This window comes from Canis aureus, chromosome 5 (genome assembly GCF_053574225.1).
Source record: "Canis aureus isolate CA01 chromosome 5, VMU_Caureus_v.1.0, whole genome shotgun sequence".
In the NCBI taxonomy this organism is placed as follows: Eukaryota; Metazoa; Chordata; class Mammalia; order Carnivora; family Canidae; genus Canis; species Canis aureus.
Genome location: NC_135615.1, coordinates 86129528 through 86151341, shown reverse-complemented (window position 1 = coordinate 86151341; position 21814 = coordinate 86129528). Strand labels below are relative to the sequence as shown.

General features: G+C 46.6%; 1 protein-coding gene across 2 annotated transcripts in view; it reads left to right on the top strand.

Annotated features, from left to right (window-relative positions):
• Nucleotides 1–21814, top strand: part of PEX14 (peroxisomal biogenesis factor 14) — a 138318-nt gene that overhangs the window by 102304 nt on the left and 14200 nt on the right. For both annotated transcript variants that reach the window (XM_077899675.1, XM_077899676.1), the window contains one exon: nt 10116–10244. In XM_077899675.1, the coding sequence (XP_077755801.1) occupies nt 10116–10244 (129 nt within the window). The remainder of the gene's footprint in view (nt 1–10115; nt 10245–21814) is intronic.

The following is a 21814-nucleotide window of genomic DNA, read 5'->3' as shown; positions in this document are numbered from 1 at the left end:
ATCTATAAGTTGGATTCAGATTAAGTTAAAAGTGATGCAACTCTCCTGCTTTCTTTTGTTCTTTTTTAAAATGTAATTAAGATCAAGCTATGAATATAACATGAATATAACATCAAGCCTTTTATGTCTTAATGTACCAAAAGCATTTTCCCATGCTATCAGCAATTGTTCGTGAGAATGTGCACAGTTGAATAATATCACATTACTGAAATGTGTCCTAATTTGTCTAATCAGCCCTCTTTGGACATTTACGTTGTTTAAATGTTTTGCTCTTCTTGAAAATATAGTGAGGAACCATCTTTGTGCATTGGTCTTATACTACCGTATTTAATTATTTCCTTGAAGTAAAATTGTTGAGTCAAAGGGTTATGAACATTTTTATTTTTTAAGATTTTATTTCTTTATTGGCGGGGCGGGGGGCAGAGGGTGAGGGAGAGAGAGAGTCTCAAGCAGACACCATGTGGAGCACAGAGCCCAACGTGGGGCTCAGTCTTGTGACCCTGAGATCGTGACCCAAGCTGAAATCAAGAGTCGGATGCTCAACGAACTGAGTCGCCCAGGTGCCCCTGAACATTTTTAAATACTCTTGAGATAGAGTGCCGAATTGTCTTCTGGAAGCTTCTCAGTTTGCACTTCCACAGCACCTTTGCCAGCTTTGGTATTCTAATGCCAAAAAAAGTCATTTTTATTTAGAAAAAATTCAGTCTTAATAATCTTACCAACACGTCTGAATGATACACCAGGAGTCAGGGTGGAATGTCAGTGTCTCCTTTCAACATGAACAGAGGTTTGGAATACTTCCCCTGTGTTGGCTGGAGTCCTGCAAATTCCTGTCCATCTGCGCCCATAGACACTAGGACCTGAGATAGACTGCTTACTGTCCTGTTAGCCCCGTTCTCTTACCTGGAAATTGCGAGCCAAAGGGGCCACCCCTGCCACCTCTGGCCACCTGGGCTAAACACTGCACAGGCTCACGAGGTGCCCCGGGCACAGTGACGTGGAGCCCCAGAGTTGCTCTCCTTGGTGGCCATGCTGCTGTTTGGGATTCAAACAGTTTAAAATGTAAAAAGCTCCTAAAATTATTCTTTGAACACTTGAGCTTAATTAATTTTGGCTGTTATTTCTAGGTGGAGGATGGAAATACAAATGATTTTTACTTTCTGTGTTTTTCTTTATTTTCCGTGTTTTTTTTTTTTCTGCAGTTGAAAATTCAAAATCATTTGAACCATACGAATAGGTGTTATTTTTACCCTCAGTAGATAGAGGGGTCTATGTATTACAGATCTTCTGTTTATATATTATACAATATTACATGTATTAAAAATAGAAGACAGACAAAATACTCTTTCAGCATAAAACTACGGGGAAGTTTCTTGGGGAAGAGGTCTTAGGGAGGCTGCCATTTAACAGGTAGGGAAGATGAGGTCTTGGCTCTCACATTGCCTAGCAAAATAAGCACTCAAATATTTATGGATTTGGTTGAGTACTAAATATTTATCTCTATGCTAGTAATGTTGACTATAGCAACCAATACCAAATTCATTTGAACTATACAAATAGGTGGTGACAAAATAATTTATGTACTATATTGACCTATTAGGACATAGCATGTTTTAATGTGTTAATATCAGATTAATATGAGGACTTCAAAAAAGTCTGATAGCTGCATGGCAATTTAAAACTTCAGGAATGGGACGCTTGGGTGGCGTGGCGCTTGCGTGTCTGCCTTCGGCCCAGGGCGCGATCCTGGAGACCTGGGATCGAGTCCCACATCGGGCTCCCGGTGCATGGAGCCTGCTTCTCCTTCTGCCTGTGTCTCTGCCTCTCTCTCTCTCTCTCTCTCTCTCATGAATAAATAAAATCTTAAAAAAAAAAAAAAGAAAACTTGAAGTAAGTTGAATGCCAAATCATAAGCCTTCTGATCATATATTTAAGATTCAAGATGTTAAAGAAAATCCCAAATGTACATTGAACCATCACTGCATTCAGCTGTGTCTGAAGAGTGTCTTGGTACACTGAGCTCTTGTGCCAGCTTCTCCTTAAGGAACAAAAATCTCCACCTTGATTTGGGACCCACAGTAAGTTGTTTCCCAAATCAGTAACATACGAAACAGAGCGTATGGCTGTCCCTACCATTCCAAAGCAAATGTTTGTTTTGTTGCAGTGATGGAAACATTTCCATTGGTGAAGCAAATATTTAGAGCTGAAAGAAACATTTGGGCGGCCAGGATGTGTCAAAATAGAACAGATGCCTGCCTTTAAAAACACACACACACACACGCACACACACACACACACACACACACACACACACACACAAAGAAAAAGAAGGAAAAGAAAGCCACCTTGTTCTTGCCTGCTATGATTACAGCCACAATGGGTTAAGCAAGAAATTAGAAAATGTGGATAATATTCTAATCCCAGTTTCTGGGCCCAGCTCTGTACCTTTTTTCTGTCTTGGTTTTTCTCTTCCAGAAAATGGGGATAACCGTTTTAAGTGATTTTGCTCAGGATTCAGGGAGGGTCCCCCCCCTTCCAGATAGTCTCTCTGTTCTTAAAAAATAATTTATCCCTTTGAATGGGAAATGGAATACAGTTCCTAAGGACAGACAGTAAAAAGTCTGCCTTCAGGCTCTGTCCCCAGCTACCAGTCCCCTCGCTGTCTGTAATCAGCGTTACCTGTGTCCTCTCTATTTTATGCTTGTTCACACAACTAAATAGGTGTGTTTGTGTGTGTAGATGTATACATTCTTTTTTTTTTTTTAATAATAGAGGTTCTGTATACCATTTACCTTGTTTTCACCCTATGCTTCATATATATTTTTATTTTTCTTCTTTTTCAAGACCATTGATTCTAAGAATTTGCTTACTAAAAATGTGCTAGGTGTGTCAAACAGTAGAGGGGAGCAGGCATGTCAGGCTGCTTGTATTTGACACACACACCCCACCGCCGCCCTGTAAAAAGAACTTATTGTTGAGAATCTGGATCTGCCTCTGGGGCTCACCAGGGGCTGTGGGTGAGTCACTGTCCCTCTCTATGTCCTTTTCTCTTGATTTTAAAACACAAGAAAAAGGAAAGGAAAAGAACAGATCAACCAGATGAGCTTCAGCTTTTCTTCCAGATCTGAATCTCTTGTTTCTTGGTATGGTTGTTAAAAGGTGGGAAAAAAAAATTTTTTTTAAATACACTTCTCTGCTTCTTCTAAAACAGGAGCAGGATTCAAGTATAATTAAAAGTGCTTATTAATTTGGCTATTCTGCGTATGCACAAACATAACTTTGGCTTATCTGGCCCTTGGCATCCAAGTAGCTATGATTCCTGATTATCACGCCCTTCGGGCTTTAAAGACACAGTTCCTGCCCCAGGACTTGTTCGGGGGCAGGGCTGACTTCTCAGCCTGTTGCCAGGGCCCTGCCAGCTTAGATGCTGCCGTCCACAGTAGCCGGTGACGGTGTTTGCCGTGCTATGAATCCTTTGGAATTGATGATCAAATAACAAAATCAACTCCTCTTTGCTTTTGTTTTTAATTTAGCGGAGAGGGATTAAAAGGAAAAAAAAAAACCCTTTAGACTATAGATCTAAAAGCAGACACTGTGGATGCTGATTGGAAGCCCTCCCAGTCTTTCATAGGAGAGATCTCAATTTGTGTTACACAGAGGGGCAGCTCACTTCTGTCTTGTTCACCAGTTATACTACTCCCCAGAGAAGCTCAATAAATTTTATAGGGAAGTTTCCTCCTTCTGCGGAAGAAGCTAAGCTCGGTGACTGGTGTGCCTGAAGTAATTTAGGGCTCCGGGGGACTAACGGATCTGAAGGAAAGGTACAAACTTGTGATCCTGGTCATTGACCCTGCTGTGCGGGGTCCCGTGGCCCCGGCCTGTGCACTTTGGAATAAAACTGCTCCCCCGGACTTGGGGGACATCACCGCGCGGACAGCCCCGCGTGCCTGGCCGGTGGGGCCTGCACAGCCCGCCGCTGGCGTGCGGGGCTTTTCCCCAGCGGTTTGAAACCTCCAAACTTGGACTTGACTGAGTTTTTACATCTCTCGTCTGCCTCTCGGAGACACAGAGAGAGCCTCTTGCACTACATCAGGAGAGCTGCCTGCCTTCCCTTTTCAGACTTCACGGCAGAGAGAGGCCGCCCGCTTCCACAGGCTCGAAGCTAACAGCGCAGTACATTTTGCACTGGCTTTTTACTCAGTGATTTATACTAGGAGACGTGGCTGGGTGATATCCAGTGTCCTTTTGTCTTTGTGTTTATTTTTCTTGCACATTTAATGTATTTAAAGGATATATTGTCTTTATGGTTCACTGGGATAAGGGGGTGGGGTGAGTGCAAGTTTTAATGAGAGGTCCCCGGCTCCCTGCGTTGAGATGAGAATTATATTCTTGGTTAGGTATCTTTCTTTCTTTCCTCAGGTGGCAGGAGGCAGTGTTTTGCTGCTTTTTGAAATAGCATTTCTACCTAACGATTTTTAGAAGGGTACCGAGAGGACATTGAATTTCAGGGCATCATCAGCAACTTTTCTCTTGTTGTTTGAACTTTCCTCATTTAAGGAGACAGGAAAGTCTCATGTCTTGTTCCTGAATTTACATATTAGCATCAGGATGGTGGGAACCGGCCTAGCATGGCATCAATTTTTATTAAAAAACTCTTTCATTCAGGGGGTAATGATATTTGGAACTAGTTTTCTCAAAAACTGTTTTTGCCGCTTGGGAATAGTTAATCAGTAGAGGAGAAAGCACTTGGCTTATTTGCTTAATATTTTAACCGAGTGAATTAGACAGGTTGGGGGGCTGGGGGAGGGGATAAGAAAGTGGGTGGGGGAGGCCCCATAAACAAGGTGATATATAATATTTTTTTTGTTCTCCTTTTAAATAAATACCGATCAGCTTTATGTTCAGAGACAATAGGAGCCGTTGGCTTAAATTTGCAGTTTACTGTATTTATGGCTGTAATATCAAGGTGCTGCCGTCGTAATTTCATGCCCCAATGAGAAGAGCAAGGTCGAAGCAAATGCTTCCATCGGCATCTGCTAACACACTAACTCATAAACAAGGCCCGGCTGGATCAGGTGGCACGGAATAATACAGGCTAATGAAATACAGCACAGCTTTCCATTACTGTTAGTTTTTACAGTGTCGTCATTACGTGTAATTTATGTTTAAAAAATTCAATTTTATACAAGGCACTGGGAAATAGGGGTCTACAGGTCATCCAACGACTTTTAGAGGCTCTGAGAGTCCTTATTGTACTCTACTGTTCCAACGAAATGTTAATAAAATAAAATAAAAATACTTTTTTCCCTCTTCCCTCCCCTAGCCTTCTCTGAGAGAGTTGATTTTTCTTTTAATTTGGGGAGTATTTTTAGCCAGCTGTCTTCTCTGCCTCATCTCCTCTCAGAGTGTGCATGGGGAGATAACTCGTAGTGTTCTCAGAGAGGTGACCCCCACATGGTTTCTGCGCGTCCCAGATGAATCACCCACGTCCTGTGCACGGGGGAGGAAGATGGCCCCGGTGGCCAGCCTGTGACGGCCGCCCTTTGCTGCTGGCCCTCTGGCCCTGTTCCCTGATCCCAGCCAGACTTGACATTTTTATTATAAAACTCAGGCCGGGCTGGAAGTTGCCATTGGGTGTTCATCACCTTGCTTATTTCCAAACTATTCCTACCCCTACTGTCCTGGTTGCTGTTTGACCTACGAGATGCAGGGGATGCTGCTGTCTGCTGTCACCTGTCTTTCTGCTTCACCTGCATAGGGCCAGGCCCCGTGGCAGTGCCCAGCGGTTACTGGGGACAGCATCGAGCTGACTTATTCTGAGAAGCTCTTGCACAGCCAGGTCCCGCAGGAAAAAGTCAGCTCCTCCCAATGCCCGGTTTTGTCTGAGTCCGTGGGAAGGGACCTGCAGTGGTAGCGCTCCCAGCTCACAAAGTCAACCAGTTTGGTTTTGTTTGCATTTGAACCGAAACCTTTAGAAAAAGAAAACAGATCTGTGTATCTTCTAGGGGATATAAATAAGCAGGTGCAGCAGCTGCCCCCTCCCCCAGGCCTTTCACTTCAGTTGCCACAGCAGTAACAAGGGGCTTTATTAATCAATAGCTTGTAGCTTGCTTGCTCTGTTCTTTTAAAAGAATCCCACCCTGGGGAAAGTGTTGGAAAAGAAATCTTTGGCCAGCTTCTGCACAGGGGCAGCAGCCATCTCCTTGTAAAGGGCACCGGTTCTGGAAGTAGGTTCCAGAGAACTGAGAGAACAAGGAGTCCACGTGGATTCCAGGGGGTGCTTGGGACCTTCGTTTGCATAATGTGAATTGAGACCTCTTGGGTTTGCCAGTCAGGCAGCGGTGGTCTTAAAGGTGAAATGACACTGCCTCTCACAGGCAGGCGTCCTGGCCTCCCGCTCACTTTGGACAGGTGCCCTCGCTCCTTTCTCCTCCTCTTGACCAAAGCTAGCAAGGGGATGGAATAACTGAGCAGGACTTTCTTAGTTTTACTCTCTAGCAGTGATACGTTTTAATTGTCACAGACCAGGGCTGGTAGCTCTTGGAATTGGCAAGTGGCAGAGGTGAAGTTACTGAAAGCATCTCAGTGCAAAGTGCTAGTGATATCGGATAATGCAAACTGACACCCCAGCTAAAAGGAAATCGTAGGCTTTATCGAAATTAGTTAATTCTTCCAAAAGCAGCAGCTAAAGGAAAGACTTGAGGTGGTGCACGGGGAGGGCAGGAGGTTTGCCCGCCACAGGACGGCGACACCCTTCTCTGCTCTGCTCAGCCCTTGCTCGGTCCCTCTGCGGTTAGATTATTCCTTGCAGATAGCAATCAACTGGAAGGAAGTGTGTGTGTCTAATTTGCATGAGATTATTTAAAACAACAACAAAAAAAAGGTCTGCATTAGTCAGGGTGATGGTAAACAACGCAAAGAGATGCCTTTTATAATATAGCCTGTGCCTCAGCTTTCGCAGCCAAATATAATTCACTTCCAATTGGCGGTTTCCTTTATTATTCCTTTTAACCTTTGGGATTCTGCAAGGTCTCAGTCTAAGCTCTCTGCTGTTTGTCTCGTGGGGAGCGGGGGTGGGGAGGGTGGACCTGGATGCCCTGTGTGTGGGTCCTGGGGCAGTCCCTCTTCCCTGAGGGCAGGGTCGATTCAGCACCAGGAGCACACGGCCGTCGGGGTGGGTGGATAACTGTTGTATTCTGCAGGAGATGACACCCCTTCCCACCAAGTCTCCGTGAGTTCCAGATGACTCACCTGAGTGGAGAGAGGCCTGAACCTGGCTGGCCAGTGCCCCACCCCCACCCCCAAGCTGGGAGTGCCCCAAGGAAGAGGGCTGTAAGGGAAGCATAGGCACCGGGCTATGAGAGGCCTTTGGATTTACTGGGAGCTAGAATATTAGAATGAGACAGGGACAGGGACACTCTCCCCTTGTCATTCTGGGGTTCAGAAAAGTTGTTCAGGTGTCACTTGCAGATAGGATCCTGTGTTGTTTTGGTTTAGGCCCCCAAATACCATTCGCCGGCTCTCACCTGTGGATGGGGTGCCAGGTGGGGCTGAGAGAGACCATTTCGCGCTGTTCTCGACCTCTCACCAGCTGGGAGACTTAAGACGTGATTTCAGAATCTGCCATTAGTGGTTTCTGTGCTGGGGGCGGCGGGGGGGGGTCACCGGGGCAGATGGAGAGCCTGCAGCACCATGCCCTGCATCGTGGGGTCTGAGGCCCGTTTCCACCATCCTCCAGCCTTACTTGTTGTTCTTTATCTATTAAATGAACGCAATGGCTGGGATCATGGTCCAGCTCTGAAATTGTATTATTCAGTGAGATCATGAAAATGCTTTTTTCTTTTTTTTTACAAGAAGAAAAGTGATTCATTTTATGTAACTAAATCAAAACCCTGACTCTCTGGAGGACTGGGCATATCAGAATTCCAGCCAATGTAAATTTAGAGCATCAAATGATAAGGTCTCTGAAAAACAAGAGCTTGGAAGGAAGTGCTGATGCCCTTTATACCACGGCCTCACTAGTGGGCTCGGCTGCAATAATGCAAGGAACATGTTTTATTAGGAAAATAGGCTTCGTAAGAGCTCGGGGCCAGAGGGCAGAGCAGCGGGCAGGGAGCGCTGTCCCTTTAACCGGCTCTGGCTCTCAGGGCCGCAGCACAGCCCGTGACTTAGTGTATATTTCCCCAGCGTTAAACATTATCGTACTTGTTTATATTTGAAAGAGCCAAAAGGGAACATGAGAAAGCAACTGAATGCTCCTTTTGGGAAAATTATCCTCATTTGCAGCCAGCGGCTGACAAGGCACATGAAGCACCAGGTTTATGAAATTCCATGGTGTCCCAGTGACCGTCCGTCCTGCTGACGCCGCACGCGTGCCTGCCTCCCCCGCGGCGGAGGATGCACTGGTTAAAACCGTGTCTTTCCTTCGAGAACTCTGAAAGGGCCTCCCCTTGTCTTTGGAAGTTGACCGGCGGTCAGTCCCAGGTGGATGGAGCCTGAGAGGCGGCGCTCCGGGTACCTGATGAGTTTTCCCTTCCTGGGGGCTTGGCCGTCTGCCCTGCCTCGGTCTCTCTCGGGGGGCCTTTGTGGCCAGCTGGGGAGCTTGGGAGGAGGAACGCAGCGGCCATATAGCCCCACGGGCCCGAGGGTCCTGTCACCTGCCCTTTCACCAGCCCGGCCGTGTGTTGAGAACGGGGTGCGCGGGCCCCCCCGGCAGCACTCCACTCGGGCTCCCCCCGGGAGGAGGGGAAAGGGCAGGGCTGCAGTTTCAAGGTGGGGGACAGCCCTCACCTGTTGGGCGGAGGGAGGGGGCCGAGGGCCCGGCTGTGGAGGGCAGGGCCTGACCAGTAGCAGAGGCGCTCGGCCAACTTCCCGGCAGCGGCGTGGGGTTGCGCGGAGCTCGGCACAGTAACGTGCCCGGTGCATCAGGCCCTGGGAGGAGCGGGCGTGAGCTCGGAGGTGCTGATCTCCGAAGCTCCGGGTACTTCATCCACCCCAGGGGAGCTGCGGCCCGGACCGAAGAAGCCCTCGGCCCTGGTGTGAAGGCCCCCGTGGTGGCTACACGGGATACGGGACCCCTGGACAGCCCGGCTGGGGGGGGCCCTCTGCAGACCTGGCAGTCCCCTCCCCGCACTGCCGGCCCGGCGCCCGAGCACGTCTGCACCCGCGGTGCCCGCTTGTGGGGGGGCGGCCCTGTGGGGGGCCTTTCTCACGCCTCTTTCCTGTTCTTCCGCTTGGTTGACACCCTCGTCCTCTTCCCCCAGGGCCCGCGTCCCCGGTCCGCCTCAGCCGCGTGCCCCCTGGAAATGGGTGCTGCCTGGCCTGGTACCCTCCTGTGGGCAGATCCTCTCCACGGGGCATAGCCACTGCAGGCGGCGCCCTGCTGTCCCCTGCTGTCCCCTGCTGTCCTGAGCGCAGTGCGCCTTCGTGTCGGGAGGATTAAAACAAAGGGAAGCAGAAAAGCTAGCCAACGGCGATACAGGCAGCCTCTGCTAGGCTAGAGCAATAACCATCTGAAAGTTTGGGCCTGGCCTTGTTTTGATCTGTTTTCTTGTTTTATTTTCTTCTTTACATTCTATATCCCATTCATACTAATCACAGTCAGTCCTGATTTTTCTTTTTATTTCTGCATTTGTCATAAAATAAAGCAAATTATTCCCGTCTTCGGAAACGATCGAGACTAATTAGTCGTCTCACCCAATAATTAGTTTTTTGTTTCCCTGTCTGTTTTCATGCATTATTGTTAGTTTTTCCCCCTCTTTTTTTAACACCATTACAGATTAAAATGAGTCACATTTGCAGTTGATGGTATCTGTTTTCGGGGGAAGAATGGAGAATTGCAGTACGGAGCGACTTCAAAAGCAGCAATAAACTCAAGGATAAATTAAGGAAATTGAATGAGCCACATTTGGAAGCAGTGTGGAGGCTAATATTCTGTCGCTTAAGGTTAAATTGCAACTGAGAGAGGTTCCGGAGAATCCGAAATCGGGGAGGAAGCTTACCGGGATCCTAGGCACTCTGTGGCTCCCAGGGTCTTGTCTCAGGGGAGATTTCGTTGCAGCCCGGGACGGTGGCAAAAGGTATTCACCTGCAATTATGTCCTTTTCTCCCCCCAGGGCTGACAGATGAAGAGATTGATTTGGCTTTCCAGCAGTCGGGCACGGCTGCCGACGAGCCTTCGTCCTTGGGCCCAGCCACACAGGTGGTTCCTGTCCAGCCCCCTCACCTCATTTCTCAGCCGTACAGTAAGTCACCCGCTCAAACTCCTGCTTTAACCTTGACTGGGGTTCAGGATTCCGGCCAGAGAGCAGGGCTTCCCATCTCCCAGACTCAGCAAGCTGGGAGAAACCGGGACTAGTAGACCGTTCTTGGGTTCTTCCAAAAGAATGTGACACACCCAAATCCTCTCCTAGAAAAACTTTTAAGTATGCGACAAAGGTTACAAAGGTAAGAAGAGATGAGGGACCAGAATAAATGAGTTTATTGTGTTGTTTCAAATATTTTGGTTACAAGTAAGAATCTATAAAAGTATTTCTTGGTTCTGTTTCTATTTACTTACATCATGCTTTTGCGTGTCACTCTTTCACGAACAAGAACCTGAACGTCTGATTCATGGCTGCATTCTCGTTTGTTCCCTGAAATGACTCCACTCCTAATTTTATTTTTTAAAGTTAATATTAGCAGACTTGGGGTGGCCTCTCCTTCCTTCCTTCCTTCCTTCCTTCCTTCCTTCCTTCCTTCCTTCCTTCCTTCCCTCCTTCCCTCCTTCCCTCCTTCCCTCCTTCCCTCCTTCCCTGTCCTGGCTGTGCCATGTATATTTATGTGGTGACAGTCTGTTAGAGAATTTCAGGTTAAATGTAAAGGTCCTTTTTGAATTAGCTTCTAATTATTACATGAGAACATGACCCATGTTTTTAAGTGAAGCTGTTTGAAGAATAATGGTTCTTCAAACTACTAATAAGTGTTCAATCTCCAAAATGCAGCCAGAACCCCTTCTTTAAGTCACTTATAAAAAGTCTGAAAAGGTTAAAATTACTTCAAAGTGATGGAAAATAGCTCGAGTTTTGTGTCTTTAACATAACTCAGCCTTGGATCTGTTGTCTTTCAAAATGGCTTTTCTATAATTATCTTCATTTTAATTGTCTATCTCAGAAGTTTTAGTTTTTCAAAACATGTTAATTTAAAAGTGTTAGATACCAGATATTAGAAGGCATAACTTAAAATGCCAGGCTTGTTTTGACCCCCACCACGTGGTCTGGAGTGCCCCTCTGGCCCTTGCTTTGCTGTCTTCCTCACTGGCTCAGTCGGGGGGCCAAGGGAGGGGCAGGAGGTGGATCATGATGTCCCAGATCCCATTTAGATATGCCCGTTCTCGAGCTTTCTGGATAGGGCTGAATGGGTGAGATCGAGTAGCACGAGCTCAAGTTCACCTCATCCATGGTCACCTTGTCTCACAAACCACTCACAGGTGACCTCTGAGACCCAAGAAACGGTGCTCAGCGGTGAGCCTTGTGTTGGAGCGACTGAGTCAGTAGCAACTACTTGTCGGCCTGAGACTCACGTCTCCCTCCTGGCCAGCATTCTTGCCCATCTACCGTTTTTGTTTTGGGTCACTGAACATGCTCTCCGTGCTTCCTTCTATCCAAAGGCTAGGTCTCCACACTTTTTCTTTAGTTGTGTCCCTGGGCCCAGACAGTTAATGGGATTTGTTGAGGACAGGCACTGGCAGCTGGGGTGCAGAATTTTCTAAGACGCACATCTGTTCCATTCCAGCTGTTTCCTCCATGGCTTAAAACCAAACAGGTCTCTCGGCTACTTGGAAACCTCTTGCTCAGAACACATTGTTCTGGTTGGTCACAGAGTCGGCCTGAAACATCTTGCACGTGCCTACTTTCTGGTAGGCACAAAGGGGTTAAACTGTTGGCCTTTCTGAAAGAGGCAAAAGAAAGGGCTGAAAGGGCTGGGGTGGGGGGTGGTGCAGACAGTGCTGTCCTCTGAATTCTTCTGTCCAGGTCTCTCTGAGAAAAAGCATTACGCGTTTAGGTATTTAGGTAGGAGTATTTTTAAGAGTCTCCCAGCCCTAAAAATAAAATACATCTTAGAGACAGACTCCTTCCTGCTCTGACGCTAGTATAAAAACAATGGTAATGGCAATTTTAAATCCCTGAAGTTTCTACCTGTCATTGTTGAGCTTCATTCCTCTTGTACTGTTACACTGCTCCTTTCAGCTCCGGGGGTGACTCTCTCTACCTCTTCACTTCTGTACTTTTGCCAAGAGGTGTCAAAACTGCTCAAAAAAAAAAAAAAGAAAAGAAAAGAAAAAAAAAGAAAGCTTGATTTTGATTAATATAGAGAAACAAGACTTTGCCTGACTGATAATAAAACTGATAAATGACATTTGAATTACTTGTAGCGGTAATTTATTACATAAAATATCTTTTATTTGACATGCGATTAGTTGCTGGAAGCATCACTCAATCTGACTAGTTTAAACATGCTCTAAAATGAACCCCAGTAAAAACCAGGGCTGTCTGCTGCTGGCGTTATGAAATATACTAATCCTGGAGTGAGGAAAAAAATCTGACTTTAAATATTTAAATGATTAATTGGGTTTATATATTTTTTTTACCTTTCTAACCCCCTTAATTACAAGCAAACTCAGGGGAGTTTCTGAACTAGGTGTGCAATCTGCATGCTTATCACTGAGGCATTGTCTGCGTCCTGGGAGGGATTTATGGCCTCCACTCATGTGTGTTCCTGCCTATTTTATATCTAGAGCCCCTTCCTTCCCTTGTCTTGGCTCTTTAAGGACAGACATTCCATCTCTGAACCCAATCCTGGAAAATGGGATTCTCTGGGCGCAGTCCCAGACGCTCACGTCTCAGGGAAGTGTAAGCATTTGCAAGATGACTCCAGGGAGCCTGGTGCTCTTGGAGTGTCACCTCTGCACTCGCCAGCCCTTCTGCTTGGTGGCAGGTGTCCCACTTTGTACCTCTTTTGGTATCTCTGTTCTTTGGTGAACGTGGTTGACCTTGAGACGGTAGTAAATGCCTCCCATGTCAGCGGAGAGAACTTGGATACCTGCCAGGAAGGTACCGGGTCAATCCATCCGTGTTTATTAAGCGTCTACTGTGTGCTTAGCACAGTATCGTCAGAAATGCAAAACGTGATCCCTAAAAATCTTATAGGCTCTCTGGGAGAGAAAAGATAGACTCTTAAGAAAAGGATAATAATATAAGACCTTGTGATTTAATGCCAAAATTAATTATACAGACAAGAAATTCCATAAGAATACAGAAAAGAGAAAAATTAATGTGGGCTAGGAAAGTCAGAGAAGGCTTTGTGAGAGCAGTAGGAGGTTGACGCTGAGGGGAAGCTTGGTGTCACCTGATGTGAGAATACACCAGTGTTGTCAGGGCTCTAAGGCAAGTCGGGCAGAGCTCCGGAAAAGTCAGGCTGGGATTTGAGAGGAAATCTAACATTCTCTGCTTCTCATTTTGCTTTCTTTCTGTTTGACTTTGAATCAGGCTACACAGCACCTACCCAGTCCCGAACATAAAGTTCTGATAAATGCTTGCTTGATTTCTTCATTCCTCCCAAAGAAACAAGAAGCAAGGTAGCTTTGGGATTTAGGCAGGGCCAGTGTAAATTTTGTAGGATAATGTTTTTTTCTTTTCCCCTTAGGCTCAAATATTTTCCCTCACTGTCTTTGATAACCAATTTAGGTCCTTCAAAGATTAACCTGTATAGCTTCAGTTAGGATGTTTGTGTGTGAGGTTGTTGGAAGGCTTTGACATTTGATTAGAAATCCTAAGAGTGGGCAGCCCCAGTGGCCCAGCGGTTTAGCGCCGCCTGCAGCCCAGGGCGTGATCCTGGAGTCCTGGGATCGAGTCCCACGTCGGGCTCCCTGCATGGAGCCTGCTTCTCCCTCTGCCTGTGTCTCTGCCTCTCTCTCTCTCTCTCTGTATCTCTATGAATAAATAAATAAAATCTTAAAAAAAAAAAAAGAAAGAAATCCTAAGAGTATGGGGTCTTTCTCACTTTATTTCTTATTAGCCCTGTTTAGTAGTGTATATTTAGCCTTGATTATCTTCATTTGCTGAGCAAGCATTTATTATCCTATACCTGCTATGGGCAAGACACTATGCTAGGCCCCCGTCAGTGAAATGATTAATAAGGCCCCCTTGCCCTCTCCAGTTTTCCCTATCTAATAGGAAAGGCAGTTAAGGGACGCCTGGGTGACTCTGCCAGGGCGTGACCCCGGGGTCCTGGGATCGAGTCCCACGTCGGGCTCCCTGAATGAAGCCTGCTTCTCCCTCTGCCTGTGTCTTTGCCTCTCTTTCTGTGTCTCTCATGAATAAATAAATAAGTAAATCTTAAAAAAAAAAAAAAAAGGAAAGGCAGTTAGGCAAACAGCAGTGCTTGTGGGGTAGGTCCAGGTGAGGCCAGTGGCACAGACGAGGCAAAGGGGCACTTCAGAGAGCAGGGGCTGTTTAACTGGATGGCGGGGGTGGGGAGGTGGGGATGGGGAATAGGGTCAGTTCATTGACCAGCCAACATGGACAAGACCAACCAGGCTGAGGCAAAGGCATATGGACATGAAACCACGGGATGTTCAGTGGCTGGAGTCTGGGATGGCGGTGTCGGAAGAGACGCCTGGAGAGGGAGGTGGCAGCCAGGCCATCACCCTAATGGATGGCAGTCAGAAGCACGTGGATTTTTTTTTTTTAACTTCAAAATGCATCATCCGATTACCTTTGAGGCTATGTTGTCTATTTGACCATGTTACTCTTAGACTAGTATTAAAACTCTTGTATCATCCCAGAAGATGCAGTGTGGGGAGTTGGGGAAGACACTCTGGGAGTGCACGAGGTGCTCTTTGGCTGGCCTGCTCATTGCTGCCCCTCAGGGTTGGGGGCAGCTGTCAGCCCCTCTAGGAACTCTTTCCAATGCCTCCGTTTCAGTAGGATGGAGGTCCCGTTGGCCTGCTCAGTCCCCTGTTCTCTGCTGCACTACACTTAAATGTTTATCCACTTGTCTTTTCTATTAAATTGGCATTACCTGAATTAGAGGCTTTTTTCTTTTTCTTTTTTTTTTTTTATCTGTAACCCAGGGCTCTGATGAGTAGGTGCTCTAGAAATGCTTGTTGAATGGATAGATGGTGGTGGAAACATGCTTGGGAGTTGAAAGGTTGTCTTGTAATACCAGAGGCTGGGGGGAGCTCTCCAGGGAGCCACTGAGTGGAGGCTCCTGTGTACTCGGCTGTGCAGGCTGCAGGGGTGGAGGACAGGCCTTGCCTTCAGGAGGCCACCATCCAGGTATTTAGTGGGAAGCCCAGTGCTTGGGGAAGTGAAGACCGACCCATGCCATCTTGCTTGGGGTGATGGTGAGAGCTTTTGGAACTTATGAAGACAGAGCTCAATTTTGGCTTATATAGTAGTTTCTGGTCTGTATATTGAAGGCAACATTTCTCCAATTTTTAGGAAATTATGTTTTTTCTTTTGTCTGTGTGACTGGTTTAGAACAGCAGCTTTTGAAGAGCTAGTGCCCTGTCTGTTTTTGTTTGCTTTGTGCTACACCCATTATGGTGCCGTGCGGGTGCTGCATAAAACGCCATTTGTGGATAGCGAGGAGGACAAGTGTCCCAGGAAAGAACCAAGTACAGAAGCCCATTCCTCAGGTTTCTTAGGCCATTGAAAGGGTCTTTGGTGGTGGTGGTGGGTAGGATTATATCTGTGCTCACGGTACAGCCTGTGTTCCTCTTGTAAGAGTCCACAACAAATCACAGAAAACCCGAAGTAAGAGTGGCTCACGTGAAATGGAAGACTATTTCTCAGTTGTGTAAACAGGGGCTGTCGAGTCTCTGTGTTCTTCATCCCTGACACCTGGCTGGCATCCGTCCCGGGCTCCAGCATGGCTGCCCCAGCTCCAGTTGTCCCGTCTGCTGTCCACCCAGCAAGAGTAGGGACGAGGAGGGAAAAGGAGCAGCCGTCCGAGGACACGGCCTGGAAACCGCGCACATCATTTTCACTTTCTGCCCACGGGCTGGAGATCAGTTGCTCAGCCGCACCCGTCCGCGCAGGAGCCTGAGAAGCGCAGCCCTGGACCTGGCGGGACACGTTCCCAGCTTCTCCCGTTCCGCGGGACGTTTTGAATTAGAATAAACCCTAACCTCAGGATGTTGGTTTCCCCCTGGGTGGACAGGAAGGAGCGCACGGCTAGTTTCAGTGGAGTTTGGGAAGCTTTACCTGGTGAAATAGGTGGGTTTAGGGTTGCTGATTCTAGGCGTGTGCCCTGGCACCGAGCGGCCACGGCCATGGCATATGCCTGTTTCTTCAAGTACATCATCATCGGCGACACAGGTGTGGGTAACTCATGCTTGTCGCTACAGTTCACAGACAAGAGGTTTCAGCCAGTGCATGACCTATCGGTGTAGAGTTTGGTGCTTGAACGATAACTATTGATGGGAAACAGATAAAACTTCAGGTGGGATACGGCAGGACAAGAGTCCTTTCGTTCCATCACGAGGATCGCTGATTTTATTATCATGCTTCATAAGTTATATAAATGTTTATTCTTTTGTATGTGTCAGAAATCAGAGGAGGGATTTTAAAAAGTTGAATTCAAATTCTCAGGTCTTGCTTTTTCCCCTTGGTGTCAGCTGCTAACTGAGCAGAGAGAGAACCTAGAGCCCATGCTGCTGGCTGTTCACAGTCTCGGCTGGCTCCCTTCATCTTTTCTCTTTGTTTTAAAAATTCCAGCAGAGCCTGAGTGGCTCAGTCAGTTGAGCGTCTGCCTTCGGCTCGGGTCGTGATCCCAGGATCCTGGGCTTGAGCCCCATGTCAGGCTCTCCATGCAGCCCGGAGTGTGCTTCTGCTTCTCCCTGTGCCTGCCACTCCCCCTGCTTGTGCTCTCCTGCTCTTTCTCTCTGTCGGATAACAAATAAAATCTTAGAAAAACCTAATACGGTTTTTTCTAAATCAGCCTTATTGAGGTATAATTTACCTAAAATAAAGTACACCTATTTTATTTGTACGATTTTGAGTTTTGACAGGTGTACACTGCCGTGTAGGCATCACCACACCGTAGAACATTTGCAGGACCCTGGAACGTTCCCTTGTGCCATGTTCCCAGCCAGCATGATTCTGGGGCAACCCTCAGTCTGCCTTCTGTTGCTTCTGACTAGACTTCTCTTTCCTGGGGCTTTATATAAATGGGAATCATACAGTGTGGGCTCTCCCTTTCCTGGTCTTTCGCTCAGTATGATGTTTTTGAGCTTTACCCAAGTCACTGTGGATATCAGGGGTCCCCTCCTTTTTATTACTGAGCAGTACTCCGTAGGATGGACGGGCCACACCTGCTTGTCCATTCACTGGCGGATGGGCTGTGGGCCGTTTCCACTTCTGAGCTCTTATACTGAAAGCTCTCAGGAACCTTTGCGCACGGGTCTGGATGTCTTTCTGTCTCTTGGGTAAATGCCTAGGAGTGCAGTTTCTGGCTACATGTTAAGTGCGTGTCTATCTCAGGAAGAAACTGCCAGACTGGTTCAGAGTGGGTGTGCATATCACGTCCCCATCAGCGACACATGAGCGATGTGGTCAGTGCGTAGCCTTGTTGTTGGTGTCCTTGGTCTTTTTTAACACTGGTAGTTTCCATGCGTCCACCGTGGTGTCTCTTAGTGGTTTGAGTTTACGTTTCTGGGATGGCCGATCCTGTCGAGTGTCTTTGTACATACATGCTTACTGTGCATTCTGCAGGCCTTCTTTTGTGAAGTGACTGTTCCATCTTTTGGCTCTTTTTAATCGTCTTCTTGAGTTGCAAGAGTTCTTTATGTCTTCTGGATTCACGTGCTTTGTTGGATGTGTGTGTGTGTGTGTGTGTTAGTATTTCCTCCTGGCCTGTGGCTGGCTTTTTCTTTTCCTTTACTGCCTTGTGCAAAAGATTTTAGAATTTATGATGTCCATTTATCTCTGGAGCTTTTGTTTTGTTTGTTTTCTGGTTTTGTTTTTACAGTTTATGGTTTTGGTGACCTATCTCTGAAGACTTTCCTTTCCCCAAGGTTGTAGAGATTTTCCCCATTTTTCGTCTAGAAGTCTTATCTAGCGTTTGCTTTAATGTTGAGATCTGTGATTCATTTTTAGTTGATTTTTATGTATGGTACAATGAAGGTCAAGGTTCAGTTTTGTCTGCCTGGATGGCCAGTTGTGCCAGCACCATATGTATAAAAGATTATCCTTTTTTTTTTTTTAATTTTTAATTTTTTATTTATTTATGACAGTCACACAGAGAGAGAGAGAGAGGCAGAGACATAGGCAGAGGGAGAAGCAGGCTCCATGCACCAGGAGCCCGACGTGGGATTCGATCCCGGGTCTCCAGGATCGCGCCCTGGGCCAAAGGCAGGCGCTAAACCGCTGCGCCACCCAGGGATCCCTATAAAAGATTATCCTATCCCCATTGAGTTACCTGTCCTATCAAAAATCAGTTGTTTATATATGCATGGTCTGTTTCCAGACTCTTCTTTAAGAAATGTTTTTTCAACAAAATAGTGAAATATATTTTACATATTGTAACACTCACCCATTTCAGATGACTTTTAGTATCTTATTGAGTGATAACACTCATAATCAGGGTTAGATCACTTCATTCCCCCAAATAAGATTCTGTGTGCCCATTTTCTGAGAATCTCACCTCCCACCCCAGGCAAGCACTAATCTACTAATCACTACAAATTTACCTTTTCTGGACGTTTCATGTAAATGGAATCATACTCTATGTGGTCCCATGCACCTGCCTCCTTTGTGTTGAGCACAGTTGAGGTTCGTCCATGTGGTGGCATATGGCAGCACTTCCTGCCTATTCCTGAAGAGCACTCACTGTATGGGCAGGCTGTCTTTTTTTTGGGGGGGGGCAGGCTGTCTTGTGTCTGGCAGTTCACCAGCTGACGGACATTTAGATTGTCTCCAGTTTTGGCTGACCTGAGTCGCACTGCTAAGAGCCTTTGTGTGCAAGTCTGATGTGGATGTATGTTTACGGTCCTCTTGCATAGATCTCTAGGAGTTAAATTGCTAGGTCTTATGGCAGTTTTATATTCCTAGATTTTTATTAATTTTTTTCTTTCTAGTTAGCTTTTTCGAAGTATAATTTATACATAGTAAGATTAATCAGTTTTAGGGGCACCGGGAAGCTCAGTTGGTTAAGTATGTGCCTTTGGCTCAGGTCATGATCTCGGGGTCCTGGGATCGAGCCCCATGTCGGGTTCCCTGCTCATGGGGTTCTGCTTCTCCCTCTGCCTCTGCCCCTCCCCCACGTGTGTGCGTGTGCACTCACGTGCGTGCGCACACTCTCTCTCAAATACACAATCTATCAAAAAAGGATTTTTTTTTAATCAAAAAAATCAGTTTTAAGTATATAGTTTGGTGAGTTCCCAAATTGTAACTCATTTAACTCATGTCACCGACACCTACATTCACAATATAGAAAATCCCCACGACCCCAGGAAGCATCTTTGCACCCCCTGCACCAGTCCTCTCTCCAATCTATTCTGGGTCATGAAAGTTCTGCCTTTCAGAAATTTTCATGTGAATGATATCATGTAGCTTGTAGTCTGTTGTGTCTGGTTTCTTTTCCTTGTTTGAGACTGATCCATGTTGAGATATATATAAGGGATGCCTGGGTGGCTCAGCGGTTGAGCATCTGCCTTTGGCCCAGGGTGTGATCCTGGAGACCCGGGATCGAGTTCCACATCAGGCTCCCTGCATGGAGCCTGCTTCTCCTTCTGCCTGTGTCTCTGCCTCTCTCTCTCTCATAAATAAATAAAATATTAAAAAAAAAGTTATATATATATATATATATATATATATATATAAAATACTGATCAAATTACACACACAGACATCTGTAAATACACATGCTTCTGTGACCTATCCCCTCCCCCCACCCTCCTCTTCCTCATATTCCTTTAAAAATATAAAAACCATTCTGAATTCACAGCTGAATAAAAGCAGGTCGAGGCAGGGCTTCGCCACATGGGCATAGTTTGCGAACCCCTGTTACTGACTGCACAGTTTGTTTGTCCGTTGACCATTGATAGTTGTTTGGATTTCCAGTATGAGGCTATTAAGAAAAATGCTGCCGTGAACGTTCGTGTGCAGGTCCAAGCCTTTGTGTGTATGCGTGCTTCCTTTTCTCTTAGTCTCATACCTGAGAGTAGACTGCCTTGGCCACACATTCGGTGTATGTTTGACGTTGTAAGAAATTATAAAACTCTCCTACAAAGTGGTTGTACCATTTTACATTCCCATCAGCAACGCAAGAGAATTTTAGACGCTCCACATCCTTGTCTGCACTTGGTTTTCTTCGTTTTTAGGTTTAGCCGTTCTAATGTGTACATCATGGAATCTCATTGTACTTTTAATTTGTATCTTCCTAATGACTAATGACATTTCCGTGTGCATATTGGCCATTCATAGGTCTTTCATGGAGCATCTCTTCCAGTCTTTCTCACGCTTTTTCCTAAATTCTATTTTATTGTTGAGTTCTATGGATGTAGCTCTTTATCAAATAGATGTTTTGCAGATATTTCCCCCTGTCTGTAACTTTCCATTTTGTTTTCTTGGCAGTGTCTTTTGAAAAGCCCCAATTTAATCTTTTGATCATGTCCATTTTATTCTTTTTCTCCACTTTTATGGCTTATTTTTGTATTTTAAGATGCGGTTGCCCACCCCAATGATTTTCTTCTCTGTTTTCTTACAGCAGCTCTAGAGCTTTTGCTTCTTGGCTTCACAGTGTGATCCGTTTGGAGTTAATGCTTGTGCAAGGTGAAGGTTGAGATTCACTTCTTCCCCTGTGGCACTCCACTTATACCAGCACAGTCATTACACAGATTATCCTTTCCCCATAGAAGTACCTGGGCCTCCTCATTAAAAAAAAAAAAAAAAAAAAAAAATATATATATATATATATAATGTCCCTTGACTACATAAGCCTGGGTCTGTTCCTGGACTCTTCTGAATTCTTACAGGTTAATTGAGCACATGTATTTTAATCTGTGAGGGTAATGACCATCAGTGTCCTTCCTGCCTAAAGATGACGCTGCCTGCAGCACCGCAGCCCAAGAGAAGTGGCAAGATTGTCTTTCACGTGGTGTTCGTGTGAAGAGAGGCCTTGAATTTTCAGAGGTGACGACTGTGGGGCGTCTGTGGTGCCTTTGCCTCACCGCTGCCCAGGTGCATCTGTCCTGAGCAGAGCTGTCGTGTTTCTGGTCGCTGTGCTCTGGTCGGTCTGTCCTTGCGGCCGCTGCCAGCCATGCTCTGCTGTGTGACCGGCGGGTCCATACATGCAGTTAGCCCCGCCACTCCATGCTGTGACAAGCACCGGCTTGGCAGGCTGGCTTTTTTCCAGGACCTCACTGTGGAAGAGCCCATCTTATTTCATTTTCAGGGTGGCTTGTTGGGCTGATGTGAGCAGCCAGCTACGGCAGCGCGTGGAGTCCAGGCCCGGTGGGTGAGTGCAGAGGGGACAGCAGCGAGGCTCGCCCGGTTGCTGGCAGCACCTCGCCCTGCGCTCAGGCCGTCCGCCTCCGCGGGGCCGCGCCAGTGTCTCCTCCCTCTCCCAGCAGGACGCGTCTGTGCGGTTGCCAGCTCTGTATGGTTCATGAACGTTTCCTGGATCGTGGGATTTCCACGGTATCAGTGAGTCCAGGTCCGTGACTTGGGAGCTTCGGGTTCACCGCTGCTGAGTCGTGGTGGGAGTCCCGGGCCGCCCATGTTCCCTGATGTCTGTTCCCGCCTGCTGGCTCAGGCTCTTTTGGTCAGTG